The following is a 22,425-nucleotide window of genomic DNA, read 5'->3' as shown; positions in this document are numbered from 1 at the left end:
TTCAACATTGTACCTCATGGTAGAACATGTGACGTTCAGCGAGTCTTAGGACAGTGCTGTGTCTATGCAGAAGGGGTGCTTATTAGAACAGGCTAGTCACAGGATCCGAGAAAAGAAAGCTTCTCCTGATTGGTACCATGATAGTGTCTCATACACTCTTAGAGAATGAGAGCCACATGGGAGAAAGCGACTAGCCTCCAACTTAGTGAAGTGCATTATTATTGGCATGTCAGCTAATCAAATGTCTAATTTACTGATAACAGTAAACACACAGAAAGTTATTTACAAACCATCAAGAAAAGTCAATTATGAAGACAGAAGGTCAGTCTGCTAACATTGTTTTTATTTACAATGTAGCTAAGCCCCTTATTAAGGCAAACATTCTAGATATAACATTTGCAATTTTAGTAAAGTGCCCTGGAAAAGGGGATGGGGAAGTGTGAAGTGAGTGTAGGAAAAGGTAAGTGACATAAAAACAAGGCCCGAAGGCTACAATCAATCAAAGACTCTTAGACTGATTCAAATTGACAATGACCTAAGTTCAATGATATTACTACAAAATAACATGCTTCATAGATGTACTCAATAGCGTAATTGTTGGAATGAAGCTGAAAATCATAGAAAACAGTCGACGTTTCGACCCCTGTTAAGAAGGCAGGCTGAAATTGATCCCTTGCATTGGGGTCGTCATCAGGACGGGAGACAGGGACACAAACCTATTTAGTATAAAAGAGGGTTTATTGCCATTAGGAACAAATCCACAATATTCTGATTAAAAATTCAGCACATCAAAGTTGGAGACAACAAGATATACCAGGGATGCTTGTTATCGAGGGCGGAGAGGGAACTAATACTCCCACAAGGCACGCTTGGTGGGGCCAAGGCTGGAGGACCACACTCTGGTGTCAGACACGACTGGAGAATAATTGATGACGCGTCATTCTAAATAGGGAGGACATTTTTGCATTATTTCCTTAACTTTAACCGGGGTTAAGGCTACACACATGTCGTGTCCCTCTAGAAGGGTGGAATGCTATCCCCGTCGACAGAACTTTCGAGGGGATAGTATTCCAATTCGTATGACACCTTACTCGACATGTTTTGATAAAGCCAAACCAAAGATAGCAAATAACCGCGAGGATTATAATGCACTTAAGAGTATATGGCATGGCAATATCCCGGAACAGCTTAGGGAGTGGTTCCCGACAGCTGCAGACAGGCTCAGCTCATGCTAGAGCACCATCTCACATATTTCCAAGCACTCTGCCTCCAGGATTGATGAGGCCTTCCATAGGAGTGGCTGATAGGAACATATGTGTCCAGTTTAGGGTTAGATATAGGGATACTATATCTAAGGAAGAGGTGATTACACCAACTTACCCCAGCTGAGTGATCAGCCAGTTGTGTCAAATATGGAGGCCAGGCCAGGGGTGGCACAATACATGCTGCAGCCCCTGGTAGGCCTCGGAAACACCTATGCCCTGGGTACGTAGGGTACACTGTTACAGGGGCCAATAAGGTGAACCAGTATCCAATTCGTAATGCACCTAGAGTGCATTGGCAGTAATTTAGAGAGAGAACATCAGGCTGTAGGTCTGATTAGCAGGCCCACAGCCACAATAAGTCATAAACCAGTGAAGCAAAAAGCAAAAATTTGGGGTGACCATAGGATAGCAGACCCTACTCTCCTACATGTTATATCTAGAATGTTTGCCTTAATAAGTGGCTTAGCTACATTGTAAATAAAAACAATGTTAGCAGACTGACCTTCTGTCTTCATAATTGACTTTTCTTGATGGTTTGTAAATAACTTTCTGTGTGTTTACTGGGACCCCTCTCTCTCAGCAATATACATACCCAGGTCCCAGTGACGATATTGGGTGAACCCCCCTTTTTGCAACCTAATTTACTGATAAACTACAATCTTTTAAGTTTGTGGGTCAATGGTACTACAATCCTTCATCAATATATTTATGTGATCAGAGTCTGTCAAGTGTATTAGCCAGGGTGCAGGCTTCTTACCTATGGCATGAAGCGGGCCCAATTCAGTAAATTTCAGGGTGTGTAGTTACAGCAACAGTAAGCTGGGTCCTAAATGGAATTAATCGCTCAGCAGTATCTTGAATGATACCACTTGAGATCTTTTAATGGTGTCAACAATTTGGTCAGAAGATTGGTATGGATGGCCACTTTATTTATTAGTCAACCCAAATTAGAGTCCGATAATGACACACCCAGAGACATATGGGTGATACTGTGTCCCGCCCATTGCATACCTTATGTTCAAATGTAGTACGTTTGCCAAACAATGACTCTGAAAGAGCTTCTGTTTCTACCTTCTCATTGTTTTTCTTTGTTTTTAGGTCTGTGTACCTAAACAACTGTCAATTGTCTAGAAGACCTCATGTTACCCATACTCTTAAAAGTACATCAAGCACATGGCATGAAGTAGAAGTTTACTTAGTTCTATTTCTATTACCATTAGGTTTTGGTGATGGGGCATACGAATCTCTTATACACCACCTGTGCTTATAGTTCTCTCAGTGATTTTACTTTCCCTCTGTGTGTCTCTCTCCCAGTGCTATCGGTGCTTTTGCATTACATTTGTCCTGTCACATTCGCCCCTTCCCACCTCCGCCGCTCGCTATTTTCAGTGCTGTAATTTCCCCTTTCTGCACCTCCGCATGTTGTTCCACTGAATCTGCTGTGGTCTCTACGAACAGCTGCCATGTCCTCCAATCACTGTCAGAGTGAGTTCCTTCAGAATATATAAAAGTTTCACGGAGCCTTGATAAGGACCCTAGTCATCACAGTTCGCTATTAACATATATAGGGCCATATGTATCAAGCCTTTTTCCCGTTTGCAAACAGACTGATTCTCAGAATCGGCCCGTTTGCGAATTGGAACAAGCCTTTTGGGAAGTATCATTCCAAAAAGCCATTGCAAAATAGAGAATTGCAAAAGTTGCGATTCTGTATTTTGCGAATGCAGTTAAGGAATTGCAAATTGCGAATCCTTAAATGCAATTCATGAAAGAACATGAAATTTGCTATTTGGCCTTGAGGAATTGCAAATTACTACCAAATTCAAGTTGGTGGTAATTTGCGAATTAAAAAAAAAAAAAATGTTTTCGATTTTTTAAAAGTGATATATGTTGCACATACATGCCATTAGGGAATGTATGTGAGCAAAATGTGCACAGATGCATATTTCAGGGGTGCAACAGGGTGTCCTTTTGGCACCCTTGCAACATGAAATTGCATTGTCAATTTGCGATTCTCTATTTGGTAATCGCAAATTGAGAATGTCTTCTCATTCATTCCTATGGGTCTCCTAGCCCATAGGAATGATTGGGAAGATATTAGTTAATTGTGAATCTCAATTTGCGATTCGCGAATGAGGAATATGTAGGATTCCCAAAATGTTTTGCAAATCCTACTTACATTGCATTTTGGCGATTCGCTAAAAATCGGAAAACTCTTTTTGATACATATGGCCCTTATTTAGGGCCCTGAAGACATGCAAAATCGTTAAACTTAAGAAAGGGAATTTGCACATGATGTTAAAGCTAAGCCAAGCACAGTTAAGTTTCGTCTATTGTTTCTTTCTGCTTCCAACAAAAGGAGACATTCAAGGGCATCTGCTCTGGCCATAATTGTCTGGTATGGTATGATTTTGAAGGGACAGTGTTGGAAGACTTTGGGACCTCTAGCAACTGCCTAAGATACAGCAGCCTGATTACAACAAGGCCTTGCGTCTGGCTGAGGGACCTCCAGTAGAGTCTTATTAAACTGCAGCCTTCTAGAACAAGTACGCAAGTACTTCTTGCAAATTGGATAGACCTCTATCAATGACCCAAGGTATTGCACCCTGCACCAGGAAAGTGCCAGTTGCAGTTTTTCAAAACTTCGAGAGCGTGCAAATGCAACATTTATGTGAGTTTCTATATTTTCTATTTATTTTTAATCATGTGTATTTGGCAATTGCACAGTACGAAAACAGTAATAAATAGGACTGGGCATGCAACATTCGCAGCCATTACCTGTGCAGCTAGGTTTTTGGAGTTGCAAGACTCACCCATGGCCTTTGGAAATGCTGGCTATTGGCTTTGCCAATGCTTTCTATAGATTTGGGAATCAACTGTTTAGGATGAATGAGCCAAAGTGTGTATAGGAGCATTACAAAACGTCATTTGCAGATTCATGCTATGCTTGTTGAAAATTCTAGATGATGTGATTTGGCTATGTTATTATGTTTCTTTATTGTATGTGCACTTGAACATTAAATGGAGTGAGGAAAAAAACATTAAACCTTTTGCCCCCTCGATATTTTAAAAAAAAGAGTATCATAACCTGAGGAAGTAGCTCTTAAAACAAGCAAATGAACTTATAATACTTATCATATCACATAAAAAGTGCCAATGGAAACACTTATGAGAATTTTTATTACAGCTGAGCCATAGAGTTCATGGACACAAAAAACATAACGACAAGTATAAGACTCACAATAACAAATCTCGGAGAAACTAAACGTGACAACAACGAAAAATAATAAGAATAATTATTATTAAATAAGACATATAAATAGTATTCTTTGATTTTTTTTATCTACTTAGATAAATAACTTCACCAATAAACTTTTGAAATATGCAATAGCAGTGATTTTCAAATTATGAATCCTGTGTTGAGAAAGCTGGTCGAGAAAACATCCATGTTATAAATATAATTATAACAGATGAGTTTAATAAGTGATGTAGATGTTGATGTCTATTTATCTCAACAGTAGTATGGAAACAAACAGTCAAGATGAGTTACTTCCATAACAGGAAGGGTGGTATGGATCTCAATCTCTGATTCCATTTTATACCTATATTCATAAAAAAAATATTTATTTCACAGACTGATGCACATTTTCTTTACAGTCTTCTCTTCCCCGGACCTGTCAAAATCTTAAAAACGGTAGCGTTGACTTTTAATCTCTATAGTAAAAGGTACAGGAGCCCATTGATTCTGACGAGCAGTATATGGTGCAGTGAATGCAACTATACTTCAAATGAGAACTTGTACAATACTTTACTTTGTTAAGAAATGACTACTTGGATATCTTGCAAACGTGTAATGCTAACAATAATCCAAACAGTAACCATGCCTGTGAAACTTGTCTCTTATGGCACCTAATAAAGTAAATTTATTCGAGGTTAGAATTACAGATTACCTGTAATGAGACTTTCCATTCGCTTGGTGGATATGGTGTGAGCGAAAGGAAAAGGTCTGGAGACAGAAAGTTACATGCATGCAAAGACAGTAACGTTCTCCCTCAGTTGTCGAAATTCTCTACTCTTAGAGAATCCTATAAACAGAACTGTTAGGGTGCTTGATGTATCCAGGAAACTGGAAGATTTCCCGGAGTGGAGCAGGAAGGTAGGCAGTTCCCTAAACTTGTGTATGCCTGCTCCAGTTACAGTTAGAAAGCCAGGCTTCTGAACCTTTTTAAGATTTGTATCAGTGCAAAGTGCGAAGACATGTGGAATAAAAATGAACTCGATCAATAGCACTAATTTAGCAGGGAAATAATCCATGAAAAATTCAAAAGCCCCAGGACATTGTTTGGGATTCACAATTGGAAAGATGACTTGTGCTTTTTGTGCCGACAAACAGACCAGTTAGTACAATATAGCATTTCTGGTAAAGTGACAAATTCTTCATTCAGTCAGTGGATTTGAAAGTGACCTCAAGTCTGCTTCTTCTCAACTGTCCTGTGAAGGCTGTCATCTCAGCCCTTAATGCCACAGCAGGAGCATGAAAGACAGCGAGAGCAAATAGAACAAGCATTACATGAAGAGCAAGATAAGCAGGAGGAGCAGGAGGAACATGCAGTAAATGAAGTGCACAGTTTAAAAATAAGGGCAGGGAGTGTGAAGGCTAGGGCGATCCACTGGATGATGAGGATGGAGAACGCGAACAGGTAGACGGTGCTGTTGCAGATATCATAGTTGGGGTATATCCTAAAGGTCCAGACACTCCCTGCAGAAAGTAAATAGGAGAGGAAAAATAAATAAGAGCCGGTATAAACCTTAATTTGCTTCTTGAACCACTTTGGTACATCAATTGCTTTAAAACATTAGTATAATTGGTGGTATTTCCTGATCATTAACACAGTATAACTGAAACAAACTAGACAGCATTACTTAAGCTTGCACACAGATGTCTGTGCTTGCAAAAGACATGAGGTGGAGGTCATGTTGCTGATCTAAAGTCAGTGTTCTTAAAATCATAGATAGAAAATCTATTTATGATTAGTCTTAATCTTTAACTCCATGGCTGCTAAGGCAATTCCCCTCCTGTGCTGGGAAATTGCTTTCTTCATTGTTTTATGACGAGCTGGGCTCGTCATCAGTGTATGAGGAGGCTACACCATGACGAGCCCAGCTCGTCATGAGTGTGGAAGGGGTTAATAACTTGTTCATGTTATTGAGCCATTTATGCTTTATTGTGAATGCCACTTCAATTATACCCACCTACTGTATTTTATTCTGAATGTAGTAAAATACATAAATCAAATATGAGGAGATAATGGACAGAGCACTGAAACTTTTCAGTCACTCTCCCCCTGTCACAGATCTGGGTTGAATCCATCACCATGCGTTCGCCACCCCAGTTCAGACCCAGCCGTATGCAAATCAGTCTTGACCCTGTTCCTTATCGGAACAGTCCAGCCCAACTGCCAAGCCAGGTCTTCTCTGGACCGGAAACAAGCATCCTGGGACCGGTTTCGGGGTAACACCCCTCACCAGCCAGGCTAGCTTGAATCCAGTGGCAAAGTAAGCAAGGGACCCACATCTGGGCATACCTTGCCAACCTAGGGCAAACAAAGCAAATACAAGGAGATGATGGACGGAGGGCTGATACTTTTCAGACACTCACCCCCAGTCATAGATCTGAGTTGAATCCATCATCGTTCTTGTTAGCTCACTTCGCCACTCCAGTTTAGACCCAGCCATATACAAAACAGTCTTATTCCTTAAGGGAACAGTCCACCCGGAACTTCCAAGACAGGTCTTCCTTGAATGCCAATATTTTTTCACCCGCCCTCTTGTGAACTGACTTTTCTTTTCATCTACCATTTGTAAATAGCAATGTATTTTCATCCACTGTCGTTAAACAGCAATTTCTGTGCATTTACCCTTTTCTGAATGGCTCCTTCACCCACCAACAATTGCAGTATATGTACACATCCAGAATATTGAGACTTGCATTTTATGTTCATGCAATATTCTGTACAGCTTTGGGTTCATCATATTTTAGTAAAAAACTGCAGTATGTATTTCAACGAAAACGAATAAAACACAAAAATTACCTGCAATCAACCAACAAAACCAGAAGAGGCCCAGGAGTGCCAGAAGAATATGGGTGCATACGATTGGCTTGATTCCATCAATAATCGACAAGAGGGTCATAACTATCATCACAACTCCATTGACGATGAGGTAGATGGGGATGTAGCGCTCACGTGGACATTCATCCAAGTACACTGAACCTGCAATAGAAAAAGGGCACATTTGTGATTTTGCAACAGAAATGTTCAATATTTTCCAAATCAGATCCTAGAAAGGTGCGATGTTTTTTACATATTTCAGTTTAATATCTCATTAAAAAGGGCTATGTTGTGGGATAATTATTATTTTTGTTCATTTGTCATTCACCACAGCTTTGAAATGGGTGTTTTGCTTGAGTCTTGGATCACTGACACTGCTTTTAACTTAACCTCATAGGAGCGTCGAACGTTCAGCGCCCAGTGCTGAATGTTCGAAGAACGAATGCTGGCCCGTCGGCCAACGGTCGTGCGCAGCACTGGCAAGGTAGTGCTCGCGACGACAGTTGGCCGACGGCAGCACTTAAGGGGTTAAGACACTCGCTTGGTAATTCCTTGGACTTTTGCATGTTTGTGTGCAATGACGTTGAAACAGTAAATTTAAATTGCATACAGTTAACGTAAACGAGTACTAAGCGAGCCACAGAGGCACCCCAATGTTCAAACGCAACAGGTGAACAAAGCAGAGTGCAAACATGTAGGAACCGTTTCATGATTTCGAGAAACCCAAAGACATTCATTCATGAAACAAAACCAGCTGCTAATTCAGCAATACGTGGATGTGTGTCGTGAATACAGGTTTAGACTTTCACGGGGAGGGGCATTATGTTGTAGCATTTGAATCGTACACAGTAAAACTAAGTGGCAGATTTACGAAAGTTACGCGACAGGGCCGTTTCTAGGTGTTTTGCCGCCCTAGGCAAGAATTGAAAAATGCCGCCCCCCTCCCTTTTACTACCATCAATCTCTCCCCCTGTCATCCAGGCTAGAAGAATTAATGCATTAGATATATAGACTAGCTTAAGCCGGCATGGTGGAAGAGAGACTGCTTTCAGAGAACCATTTATTTTTTAGGCACCGAGACCTATCTTTCATTTTCAGACTTTGACCCAGAGATCGAAATGAGAAAGGCTGAAAGGGAGCAAAGAGGAAGAAGAGAAAAATGTGGAAACAGCGACAAAGGGAGCGGGAGGGCTGAAAAAGAGCTTACAAGAGTATTATAAGGAGATGGGAAGTGTAGGGCGGAGGAAGAAAGTGGCATGAGGTGGAGGCCAGACTAGGGAGTCTTGGAATCAGGCCTGTGGATGGCTTTAACAAAATACTTGGGGCGCCGTTGCCCTGAACTTTATTTTTTATTTCTAGAAAATAAACCTGTTTGGTATACTGCATCAGAAACAGGCCAGCATGGGACTGAGCTGCACTAGAGATGAGAGATAAGGGAGGACACGGACCTGCCTTGGATTCAGCACACGTTTGCTGATTGCCTGGCCGGGTCTTGAAGCTATACCCCTCTCATGGCCGAGTGAGCTGCGTTACAGCACAGCTCCATCCTTGGGAAGAAGGGGAGAGGGTGGGACTTAGCTAGTAAAGCGAAATGGGCCCGTCCGAACCCCTGCCCTCCCATCTCAGGAAACAGTAGCAGCCGCCATCTTGTCCTCCTTCAATCAAGGGAACTTTGACCCTAAAAAAATATCCTAATTGACCCGCCCAAAAGGAGAAGCTGAAGATTTCATGTGACCCTCTGCTCAAGATTCTGCGGTGGAAAAAGCTCTTTGGCAAGAAAGTAGTTATCCGTCTTGTAACGCTTAGGTAAGTAGGCACCAAAGGCAGATATAGCGAACACCAGGCCTACTTGATTTTGCTCATACTGGCCCGCTGTAAATCCTGGTCCCAGGTGTCGAACTTAGGTGGGCAGTTGCCCATAGCAGCCCAGAGGTCAACAATATAGGCCCAGCATGAGATAAACGTGCATGCAATGCACTGACATGGCAATACCAACCAGTCAGTGACTGTCCGAAAACGGTGACGTGGCTCCTGCCCGCAGACCTATTCTGCACACTACTGGCCTCTTCGTGCAACTCTCCTGCTTCATCCTTCTTGGCTTGCTATGTACTCTACGCCCATTTTTTAAAATAATTCACAACTGGCCTTACAAAATGTCTCTTGGTCAGCAGATAGCAACCCCATGCTTTATTTAATCTTAAATGTATTACAATCCTATTCATACAAAAAATATTATCTTCCAACAATAATGCTGCAGCAATGTAATAAGGTTACAAATAAAAAAGACGACTCTCCTTTCCAGGTTCGCTTTATACACAAAGGACATTTCAGTGTAAGCACAAAGCCAGGCCCACAGACTTTGTCAGTGCTTGTTGTCCGTCAGAGGGGCTTCTGGCTTTCTTTGCCTTGTTTGAGCAGCCTTTAAGCCTCATCTGTAAGGGGCAGGCAGGGCCCCCTCTCTGTGACAGCTTCTATTGCTCCAGTTACCAAATCCCATCAAAACTTTCAATCTTTGGTAACGTGAGAAAAAAAAGCGCCCATACTTGGAAAGATTTTCTCCCCCTATCGCATTTTCCAAATAGAATGGCTAACCTCATGTGGCTTCTGTCTGCCTCCACCTAGGATAAAACATTACTCTCACAGCTGCAGGATGTAGACTTTGGAAGCCAGGTTTGGCTCAATATCCAGTGGTTCTAGGCACATCACTTAATTTCTCCGTGCCTATAAACAATGCAAGTGAGCTTGTGTAATGTAAATGATGCTCATGTAAAGACTTAGCCTTCGGTCGAGTGCGCACTGCATTAAAAAACGGCAGAAAAGGAGCTAAGAGGAAAAAGAAAAACTTCAATATAGGGAATGACAAATAGAGACCCATTTCCCGGCTGATATGAGCAAAGTGTAACCAAACAAATCTGGATACATCAAGGCTTCCTCGCTCAAACTGTGTGCTCGCAAGCAAAGACTTTATTTAACCAAAACTCCTTTTTTCTTTATAATCACGCATGAAACCTATTTCTAAATATGTGAATTGATACTACCAGTTGTAGAAAAGTACCATTTTTAAAAGTACTTCGCAGTGCTATAATGTGCCCTATTAATGTTGAAGCTTTTTTGAATTTTGAAACGACGTTACGATATTTTACGTGACGTCTGTTGTATGATTACTTAGCAAATGTTTTCAGGGCTCAGCTCGTGCATGTCTCTAAGACCCGAGGCAGACCATTGGCTCTGGCTCGGCTTTTCCAGTTAGTTTGTTGGCTCGCCCAACTCTGTTGTTCGTACAGCAAAACATCTGAAGTCAGAAGCTTTGATCGATATTTTGCAGTGTTCCCCAGTTTGTCTGAAAACACAGAAGTCATTAGCCGTGCAAAGGCTGTACCATGGCGAGGCATGGTGCAGAGCTCGCCTGCCGGGCCCAGAGTGCCTCAACGGAACTTTGGAAAGCAAAGAAACAGCGCGCGTGTTGCAGATCCTGTGAAGCACTGATAGTGTTATATGTAGCAAGGCCAGCCCCTAGACCCTGATAATCCAGCGGTTCTCCAGTACTGTGGGCCGGGCGGGGACACTGGCTCTATGGTCGGTGGCGTTTATTTTCCATATGTATCAGAAGACCATAAACTCCCACTCGTCGCTGGTGAGCCCCGGTAACCTGCCTTCAATTGCTAAGTGTGCCTGCTTGATGGCAGGCCTGCTCTTATGGGGCACCCTTATCAGCAATTGAAGACAATTTGCTAGGGCCCCGGCCTGCACAATTGAACAGGATCAGGGGTGCTTATTTGCTTAATAACATTTTTTAGATTTCATACTGCAGGCTGCATTTGAAAGAAATGCCGTCTGCAGAAAGATAAATACAATTAGTAAATGCTGAGGGGAAAATAAACGCTTCAGGTGAAGGAGAATAGCAACTTCCAGGGGCACCAGAAAAGGGCATTGCATCGTTCTCCTAAGTGTGCTGTATTTCCCCTCATCCCCGTTCCCACCCAGCTTCCCAGGAATGCTACCACTCAGACCTTACCTGGCTGTGTGGAGAACCCCCGGTCTGTCAGGCGCCCTCACTCTCTCTGCTGTGGAAGCTCCTAAGTGAACAAGTCCAGATGCCTCGCAATTGTTCCAGCCCTGAAACTTCGAGGCAATGTTGAATGTCTACGCACGGCCGCCGCTGGTGGCGCTGAACGTGACTGCACGTCATCTCGAATTGTAGAAGGCGCGCTACAGCTACCCAATGGGTTTGAGGTCCAAGGCCAGCCATTCGGGGATTTCCCAAACTGCTTTTTGCCGCCCTCCCCCTTATGCCGCCCTAGGCGGCGGCCTAGTCCTGCCTAATGGCAGAAACGGCCCTGAAGATGTGTCACTTTCCCTGCGCCACCTTGAGAAACCCTTGCGCCACCATGGATGCGCCGTATTTACAATACGGCGCACCATGGCTCAAGGATTGCCAGATGCGTCAGAAATTCTGACGCATATCCAGGTGCAAAAGTTATGCATTGCTGGAGTCGTGTCGCAAGCACAATGCAACTCCAGCAAAGCACGGGGAGGCCTATCCTCATTGTGCTGCGTCACTCCTTACGCCTGCTCCAAGCAGGCTTAAGGTTTTGACGCTGTTTCGTCCTAGAAGTGGTGCAGTGAAATCGTGTAGATTTCACTGTGTCACTTCTAGGAGGCTTTTTTGCGTGGGACCGCCTACCCTGCATACATTATACCCGATGCAGGTTTAATGTGACGGAGGGCTTTACACAGTGACACATCTCCCTAAATGTGTCACGTTGTAAATGGGCCGCATTTTTACGCCGTCACTGCGGCACAAAAATGACGCAACAGCTGTGAAAAAATTCCGCAAGGGGCTTGTAAATCTGCCCACAAGATTGTATTGAGGCGCTGGTCTGTCCGGAAGGAGCTGCCTGAGGGTTAGATGAGGCCATTTTAAGCTTGGGCTTGAAACTGTGAACGTTAGCCTCTGAATGTATGGTAGGAAGAGCACTTATCAGGCGTGCCCCAAAGGTGAGGCGAACAGCCTTTGATTGTATCTGCTCTGTCACCTTAAATTTGCAGTATCTCTACCTGTTGCTACACTTCTGTTCGGTAGGTCATCAGCGAGCTGACCCTCCGATTGAGCCAACATGGGCTATTCTGAAACAGCGAGTGCGCTGTCTGCCATTGATGATCGCAGCGTCTGGGACCCTGTCCTTTGTCCGCACACGCTATACATAGCTCACCGAAAGGGCTGCATAGTATGCCCCAGCTGGTAGGCTGTCCACAGATCCACAGGAATGAATCCATGAAGAAACAAAGCGGGATGTGGCATACCCAGATTGGGGCCGTCCGTTCTTGAGGTCACTGGTAGGGCTCAGGGCTGCCAGATTGCTGTTTGACACTCTGTGCTTAGTTTCAATAGGAAGTCCTTCATCCAGAATTTGCTTCATGCTTAATATTTCAGTAGAATATGTTTCCATTAGTGTTAGCTTTCACCATCCAGTTCTTAGACGCAGGATCTTTTAGAAATTGACACCAAAATATGTGGTAATGAAGAAAGATGCTTCCCATGTAAGTATTAAGTAGGTTTATTCAGGATAAGTTGTTAGGGTGTAAAGTAGAGCCCCACCAGGAGCAGCCTTCTTGCTGCTCAGCCCATCCTCCAACTGACACTCTCCACATCCAGGCATCCTCACATTCCATACATCACCATGCACAACAACATTCCACAGCACATTCACACTAGCTGAGCAGCAGGTATAACAGTACTATGTTACTAATGGCTGCTTTTACAATGATGTCACTGACGGCTGTGAGCTGAATTATAATGTCACTAAAAGCAGAGGTGGGTCGAGATTAGAGGCAGGGCCAGTGTTTAAGATGGTCGAGGTCCACGCCTCAAATCTTCAGGGGGGAGTATGGAGCTGTCTGCATTAAGGTTTTGCATACAGAAGAGTCCCAGTCACCTGGCTCCAGTGATTCACGTTACATGGGTTTCACTCTTTTCTTTTCAACACGCTGCAGGCGCTGTGTTTAACACCTCGTCGGCCTCCATGTTCACCCTCCCATCATCCTCTCGTGACCTCCTGCTGCCACACACTTGGGAATGTGTAGAGAGGTATGTATGTGTGTGTTCAGAGGCCAGTCACAACTCTGATGTAATCAGCCAGGCACTGATCTCTGAACACCCCCCTCCCCTCATTTGATTCCCCAGCAGCAGAGAGGTTGCCAACCTTTGTTCTGCACAGGGGCCTGATTCTGACTAGACGTGTGATGATACTAATAGACGTAGAAATGTGGTTTATGGTGTTTCTACAAGTGTACATACAAGTTGACTAAAATACTAGAAGCACAGTGACTACATAGCATTGGCAATTATACCACAAGTACACAGTGAGAAGAGGTTTGTGTCCTATAGAGATTGGAGTTTGATGCCTATGCTGGTGGACAGAGCAGTGCTGACGTTTTCATTGATTAATGAATTGTGAGTTCAGAGTTCACAATGTAAAAACAAAAAGATGTAATCTCTGGGAATGTGAGAAGGAGGTTACACCTATTCATTAAATGGATCACATTAGGCGATACCAGAATAGCACCCAGTCATCAACATTATACGTGTATGACTGCTGGCCTCCATCCTGTTCCTCCTGTTTTGTTGGCACCCTTTAATTTATGTTTAATATCTTCTTTGGAGCCTCCCCATGTAACTTTCTTGAGGTTAGTGTATTTGGGTCAAACGCCTGCCCTGCATACTCTGCATTCATAGGCCATATTAATGCCAATGTGTGATAAATGGCCTGGAAGCAAGCCATCTACTGACTGAACTGTGCCACCTTCAGTCTTTCTTTTTCAGATGCAAGTATTCTCCCTGTTGTAAGAATAATAGTACTTCAGATTTTTTGTTTTTCATTATCCTCTTACTCTGCTACCTCGGGAGTTTCTCTGCGACCTGCTATTTTCTTTCTTGGTCTGGATTTTAACAGCGCATCTACGAAACAGACTTTCTGCTAACACCAGGGATAGAGTAAACTTTGTGTCTGCCCCTTTCAAACACTGGTTTTCTTTATCTAGCCTCTTTCAGCCATTACCTCGAGAAGTGTTCATTGCATTTTGAATCAGTTAAAAGTGCAGTGTTTATCTTTCTGCTAATGACATTAACTGTTTGGGTATCTTTCCACCTCCACTTGAGTGTTTTTGTAAAACTACATGAATTACTACCTTACAACTATAGCTCACCCTGTCCACTCCTGCTGGAACCCTCCCATGTGTCTCGCTCTAATGTGCTAACACAGCATGCAATAACACATGAACCCCAGACCTGTTCACTTTGCCAATGCTTGATTACTTCGTATCTTCAAGTTAAGACCCTTGCTAAAGCTGCTTTGGGTCTACTGGGTCAAATATTTCAGAACAGCCAAGCTGGAGATCCTGCAGAACAGTTTCCAGTTCAAGAGGTTGTGTCTTGTGGGCAAATTTTAACTTTGACAAGAATCTCACTTTGACCCATCACAGCTCTGTTGTGCTTTTACCATCTTAAGCACCGTAAGCACTCCTTGGTGATTTCACCTTTTAGTCCATTGTGTAATGGCAGCAAGTACTTGAATTTCTGTACCTATAGATTTAGTGGTAGTATTTACCGCGACTTTCTTAACATTAGGTGTGGAGTCAGCAGCGAGTGCAAAATGTGGCTACCAGGCTGTTACCGAAGTTAAAATAAGCACTAGCCACTATACTGCAGCTTTCAACCAGTCTAGTGGCTGCACACTCACAAGCGTGTTACATTCACAAATGGGTTAAGTTCTGATTTTTGTGTGTGATACACAAGGCTTTCAATGACTCTAGCTGCTTCATTCCCTGAGATAAAGTCGACAAATACATGCCCACTTGCAGGTGTAGATCTTCTTCCATCCAGCAACTCAACCCACCACTCTCCGATTTCGCTAGTATGGGCCCACCTTCCAGGTACATGAAATTAAAGTTCTGGTATAAAGCATTAGGGAAAATTCCTCCACATGTCCTAATGGAAATCCTTGAAAACATTACAGCAATAATTAAGACGCTCTGCACTGTGAAGATGGCAACCCTCTATTTATTTAGGAGAGGAAATATGACCTAGGAAACTAGGGGTTAGCGCTGCTACCTTTTGGAACCTGGGGACCCAGACTCGAATTATGGCTTCAGCGCTTGACTCAACTTCATGTGGTTCTTGGGAAGTCACTTACTCTCCCTGTGCCTTAAAATGTAAAATGTAATACATGCGAAGTGTATTTGTGTGGTTCCCACTTCGTGTATACATGCTATTGAAGATAATCTCCCCCACCCCCCCAACGTAATGTATAGTGCTACAGATTCATAGCTAGGATCGTGCTAAATAAATACCAACACATACATATATAGCGCTACAACAGCTTCCCCACTGCAAATGTGCTTTATAAGTAATCAGTAACAGAACTGAAAGCAAAATCTGAGAAAAGGTATTAACACATGAATAACCCCAACAAACATAATTAATTGGGACACAAACTATTAGGATAATGAAATCTTGAGCTTAGGATGTAATGGATGAACTTTGGAATATACTGCTGCCTGTCCCACAGTTCTAAGTGGAAAAAGAGAGAGCTGGCTCATAAAAGCACAGTATACATCTGAGAGACATTGCTGCAGCGGTGCTGTAGTTCAGGCACAATCTAGGTTTTTGATATTACATCAGGGGGGATGGGAAAAAGAAGAATTGCAGAGAAAGGGGGCAGACAAAGTAAAAGTGAGGGAACCTGTGAGCAAGTGTCAGAGAAAGGAGGAAGGGGAGAATGCGAAGGCAGGACAGATGATGGGAAGACAAGAGTGGAATTGAGACAGAGACAAAGGTGAAAACAGACTTCTAGGAAAAAGGATGACGATGGAAGAGAATTATCTGGCGAAAGTGAAGGGAGGAAAATGATGGGAGCATAGATGGAGGAGAGATATGATGAGCATGAGGGAGATAGGGAAGCAAAGAAAAAAAAGTCCTACCAATGACGATCTCAGCAATGCTCAGCCCTATCCAGGCCATGGAAATTAGAAACAGAATACATCCTGAAAGAGACAAGAAACATGGACAAATGTTACAAAGGAAGAAATATTGAAGTCAATGAGAGAGGTTAACAGTTGCACAGGGCTCACATAGTTTGCGTTAGTTAGACTCAGCGCAAGTCGGAAATGAGAATTCTCACCATTTACTGGCCTTTAGTGTTTTATGTCTCATAGAACCCATCCAGGCTCTTGGTGGGGAAAGCCTCTCCACCCTGTCTTACTGGCACAAGCACATTCTATAAAAGAAACTCTAGAATAGAATGGTGTTGGATAGTACACTTGACGGCGCACTGATCCTGTCAGAGATTCTCCAAGGAATGGGACTTGACTTCTGCAACATTTTAATTTTTCTGGCGAAATTCTGAAAATGTCAGAATTCTCTGAAATTCACGAAATTTTTAATTGCTCTGTTTCATGTAACTTTTTTAACAGAGTGTGCATCGTGTAAAAATGTTGAACGAGATACCAGCAGGAAGGAGGTTGGTTCGCGCAGTTGTTTTGCCAAGACACATTTTTCTTTAACTTCTCAACCCATCAAATTACATGATCAATTCGGACTAAGGTCAAAGATGGAACACTAAGGTAAATGTCCTTCTGCTTTCCCAGTGTAGAGCTAGTCTCTTAGTCCACTGTGGCATGAGGTAGAAAGGCGGGCACTGAACAGGAAGTGAACTGTGCTACCAAAGATATGAGTTGATAAATATGGGTTGACCATTTTCCCAGGTAAAGAATTCTTCACTGACTGCCACCACTAAATCCCCTCAAGATTCTTAATTCAGGCAGGGAAATGATAGGAAAGTTTGTAAGATACTCACTGCAGCACTTTGTTGCACAGGAACAAATACGACTGACAGGCGTCTCCTAAACAAAATAGAAAGATATTCAATATTGTGTTTGTCTTTGGTTTGGAGATTCAAAATATGCAAAATAAACTCAATGAACACTTCTTTGTTCCTCAACACTCTGGATATTTTGCCACTTGATTAGAAAAAATTGACACCATATTTGGAATTTAATGATCAACAAACCTTACAGATGGTTGGGAACCTAATATAATTTCAATGTATCCCTTCTGTGGGCATCATGGCCAGGTTCAGGAATGTTTTGAGTTTGCTTTGGACATTATTTTTCGCCATTCTGAGTCTACCGTCTTTGACTTGCTTCCATAATACCTAGTCCGAGCCCGTGTTGCCCAGACTCTCCATAATGAACGAGGCAGCATAACTTTCTCGTGACTATGTCAGTTATTAGCCATGGGCCTTTGAGGATGACTATACACCATATTTATCTGAAACTGAAATCAATCTTAAGGCTTATCCCACCAAGCCACTTAGGAGAAAACAACCCTCCCGGATTGCCACTCACCATGTGCGGAAACTACCAGCATGTTCCCCATTTGAGATTTTCTGTCTCTTTCCCCGTTTTTTAACATATATTTTACAAGAGCAGAGATGAGTGAGGATGTTGCATACCTGGCAGTCCTGAACTCGGTCTTGGGCCATGGTTTATTTTCTTTTAAACACCTTCAGCACTCGATCCAATATCAGGTTCTTTAGCTTTGTGTCTCTCTGTTCCAGGTGAATTCAGCAACTTCGGCACAACACGAAGAAGCTCCCTGTAATGGATTCCAAAGGAATGAGTCAGATACATACAACACTATCACTCATTAGTTAGCGTCTACGCCCATTGACCGCGATGATACCCCTCAGTCGTCTACAAAGAAACCCCAGGACATTTCAACTGGAGACAAAGCAATTAACTCTGGACATTGTGTTTATTCATTCTAGAGTTTCCCCTCTAAGGATTCAGTGCAATTGGATACTTGTTTTGTGGAAGAGGAAAACAATTCAAAGAAAATGTCAGGGCAGTGTTCGGGATGTCCAGCACCTAAGAACATGGCTCCTAAAATTGCAGAAATTTAGATGGCGGCTCCTTTACTAGAACCAGGGTCGGATTGGCAACGCGGGCACTCCGGAAATGGCAGAAGGGCCGGTAGCCGAGTTCTAGCTGTGGGCTCCTTTTTTTGAGCAGCCTGGGGGCTGTCTGTGCTGTTAGGATGCCGCCAGCGGCCCAGTGTGTGCCTGAGTGTCCTTTCTTGAGGCAGATGGGCGGAGGTATCACTCCCTTTCTCTCGCCGGGCCGGCCCATTAATGTATGCTGATTGAGTCTCACTTTCATTCATGAATGCCTCAGCAGTGTGAACTAATCTGTGCATTTTTTTTCTCTAAGTGAAGTTAATAAATCATGCCCCCACCCCCCTTTCTTTTCATAAAACTTCGGTGAAGCAGTGTTTTGCGGGAAGGCAATAAGCAAATGTTGGCCACTTTTTTGTGGTGTGCCCGGGCCGATTTTTGATCCCAATCGAACCCTGACTAGAACGAGTGGATCAAAACTGTCCTGGGGCCATCTGTCCATGTATCCCAGTATCTAGAAACATGAACGGAAGACAGGGTTAGGTGCTTGGCTGTGCATAATTAAGGCATGTAGTGTGACTCACTCTGTAAGAACTTACCATAAGGTCAGCGCAATGACACCTGCACTGGAATTCGGTCAGCACTAAAAACAGCTAATCATCAGTCTGAGCTCCTGCTAATAAGCATTCGTGATGGTTTATTAAACAATGGGTGTCAGTTAAGCAAAATTACTTTTGAGATTACAGCTGTGGGAGGCGTCATTTGTAAGATTGCCAGACTACTCGGTGTCATCAAGGACACCATTTTCCTGCCCCGTGCATTTGTTTAACAGCTTAATGCACTATGGGAGTCACAGTCTATGTTCACCGCAGTTGAACCCATGGGATGAAAGTTCATGACACAGTGGATTAAACTCTCCCTATCCTCATAGAATCATCTGATAATCTTAAAATGTTTGCCCACTGATGCTGCAAACTTTTTACTAAGGCCTCCCGGGTAGGAAACGCTTGATTACCTTTTCTCTTGGGGCCAGGGCAGAGAGCCAGATGCACGCCCCTCCTTAATACCGAGTCGCAAACCCTGTTTTGCGAGTCAGCAATAGATTACCGACTTGCAAAATAGGGTCTGTAAATAGGGCATACCTATTTTGCGGTCGCAAACATCACGATTTTCCGTTTGCGACCACAGAAAACTGTCGTACATCTGGCCCTAAATGTATTGTTCTACATGACTTGCAAGAAAGCCTAAAGTTATTTGGAGAGGTCTACCAGACTGTTGTTGCCATCCTGCACGAAATTAAAAGGATGTCATGGAAACGCTTTAGCTAACCCATGAACCATTGGGTACACCTCTCTGTTGATCTGTTCCACCACAGAAAAGGACCAACCTAAGGCAAATCACCCCACCCCTAAACAGACAGTCTCTTCTGTCACATGCTGTCCACATGAAAGAACAAGCACAAGACAACAAAAACTCCCTGTCGCATTGTGACTTTATTGCTGAATTGTATTTTTAGCCTGTAACTACAGTAGGCAAGGGGTCCTTGTCTGAGCATGCACACATGCACTGAGACAAAACAGAAAACAAAAAAATTTATACAAATGTATGAACCACGCCGTTGGCTTTAGACCAAGCTTAATATAATGTAGTATTCTGTCAGGCACCTCACTCCTACTTTCTGTGGTTTGTAAACAGGTAATTGTAAAAGACTAAGAGGCCTGGGAGTTCAAAACACTCCCAAGCCTTTCATCTATAGTATAACATTGACTATTGGGCCACATATTTGTTTTGTAGAGCCTTATCACAATTGTGTTTGGGCCCTAAAAGGTAGGTGCTAGGACCTTCTGTTTTCTGTTCTGTTCATTTTAATAGGAGTTGATGGCATTGAGTTAATTGTATGCTGTTACTTGAGTAGTACTATACCTCAGCTCTGATCACCGCTTGTAATAAGCCATTACTGCTCGCCCTCACTACCCCTGGAGAGTCAAGTAAGCGTTCAAAGGGAATAACTTGGCAATGTAATTGAAGAGCGATAATGCTAACACAAAGGTGAAAAGGCAGTCTGCTACTCCCCAAGGATGTATCTTGCTTTCTCCAGTATCCCTCTAAAGATTTGTAAATCTTATCAGGCCCTGATTACTAACTTAGGCACAGCCCACCCCCAAACATTATACCCCTTTACCTCGCCTTTTTCCTTCCTCCTTGTCCTGCTTTCTACCTTGCTTCTCTTGCTTCCTCCATGTCTATCTGGTGCCCTAGGTTGGCTACCTGCAATAATCGAACACTTGTTTTTAGTTAAATACTATGACTTTTGGAAAATGATCTCAGTCTCAAGATTCCACCCTCAACCCTTTAATCATGTCACTCCCTTTTTTCTTACCTTTTACCTTCTTTCCATCTGCTTTGCCCTCTTCAATACTTTGACTTGACTGTAGGACAGCAGTAAGCGTCATAGAAGCGACCAACATGCCACAGTCAGCAAAATATAATTTGCGAGGATCATGGAAAGCAAACAAAACATAACTGTCTTGTTGTAAGAGCAAGCACTGAGGTTAGAACACTGTTTAACACGGTGATGTTTAACTACTGCTCTATTCTATATGTGAATGTTTCGTTCCCACACTCAATTCTCTGTGACTTCTTTTTTAAATCTAAAAGGTATAATTGTTTCTATTTAAAGTATGTTTGTACAAACTAACTTTATAGATTGGACAAGGATTGACTGGGCATTGAGTCTGAAATGCCGCCTTCTTACGTGGCTAGTCCACTTTGGGGGGCAAGATGCTGGTTGTATGAAGTGATGAGGAGGCAATTCATGTTCTGGTGCTCCCAAGAGGTACTGTATTTAGTGTAAAATCTCACAAACGTGTCTAAAATTGTTTGATCTCATGAAGTGATCTGCAAAAAAGATGAACTTTCTCAATGTAGACTTGAAAACCCCTAAGACCAGCGCCAGCAGGTACAAAAAACAAACATCCTAAATGAATGCAGATTTGAGTAGCTAAGTCCCTGGACAAATGATCTGGTGTATAGAGAGATTTGAAGGTGAGTCCGATTTACAGAGGCCTGTCAGGATACCCTTAGCCAATCGTCCCTGGTTTGGCGCTTGCGCGCTTCACGTGAAAAAACAGTCTTTTGATTTCCTTTCCTCATGCGTTCTCACATCTCTTGATCTTCCTGTCTCATCGTCAGTTCACCAACCTTCTTCCCACCATCCACGTGGACCGGCCTTTTTGATTTCACTGCCGCTCTGCAATTGTCTCGAACAATAATGCCACTTCATATCTCTCCACTCACTTTTAATTTGATTGTCTCTTCTTCTAACCCTCCCACTCATCACAAGTCCCCAAAATTCCCAGGGCTGTAGCCCAAAAGAGCTCAATCGTATAATCTCTTTGGTGTGGTTAATGCCTAAAACCGTAGCCCAGGATTTCCATTTGCACCCTTTCAAGTATACATTGCTTTGAAGGCCAGTAGATATCAGGTGTAACACATCCCTTCACAAATGTCGGTTCCTATCATGCTTTACGGCAAAGTCTGCTCTTAACAATGTGCTCACTAAGTACATTTCACATTTTTACATTTATCCCATGCACCTCTTATTACACTTACAGCATTCCCCAACCCCAGTCTAAAAATACATTAATAAATTAAGATGTTATTATAAATTAAAACAGCAATAAAATGATTCCTTTGGTGAACTAAAACCAAAAAAAAGACAAAAAAACATTTCTGATAGGTCAGTAATCTAGAAGCCCAATAGAATCATATGCATTACCTTTCATTGGTCAATTAGAAGGGGAGAATGGGAATAGGGCGCTCCACTGATGTCCTGGCACTTAGCAGTGCCTTACCTTCCCAAGAAGGTTTTATAGCGAGGCCGCCCAGATAGAAGATCATGAGCGCCATCTCCGCCTACACAGCTAATTAAACTCTCTCACCCGATGTTGACACTTGTGCCAAGTATTCAGAGATGACAGAGGAAACAGTCATGACCCTGCTATGAAGAGCCAACATAGTGCATTCCAGGGATGACGTGTGCTCAACACGTCATCTTGAAAGAATCATTCCTGTTTGAAGGTAGTGCCACCAACCAAA

The 22,425-nt window shown here is 42.9% G+C and overlaps 1 protein-coding gene across 1 annotated transcript; it reads right to left on the bottom strand.

Annotated features, from left to right (window-relative positions):
* Positions 1-4,698: 4,698 nt before the first annotated feature.
* On the bottom strand, positions 4,699-22,212 carry LOC147692018 (transmembrane protein 272-like). The gene is made up of 6 exons (XM_086938303.1): positions 22,106-22,212; positions 17,887-18,029; positions 17,230-17,275; positions 16,355-16,417; positions 7,358-7,537; positions 4,699-6,024 (listed from the first exon to the last, which is right to left on the bottom strand). The coding sequence occupies exons 2-6, from the start codon at positions 17,914-17,916 to the stop codon at positions 5,774-5,776; spliced, it is 570 nt and encodes a 189-aa protein (XP_086794429.1). The 5' UTR covers positions 17,917-18,029; positions 22,106-22,212; the 3' UTR covers positions 4,699-5,773.
* Between the last annotated feature and the right edge of the window lie 213 nt (positions 22,213-22,425).

This window comes from Lissotriton vulgaris, chromosome 9, assembly GCF_964263255.1.
Source record: "Lissotriton vulgaris chromosome 9, aLisVul1.2, whole genome shotgun sequence".
NCBI classification, from domain to species: Eukaryota; Metazoa; Chordata; class Amphibia; order Caudata; family Salamandridae; genus Lissotriton; species Lissotriton vulgaris.
The sequence above is the reverse complement of the archived record's forward strand: the minus strand, read 5'-3'. Positions and strand labels throughout refer to the sequence as shown.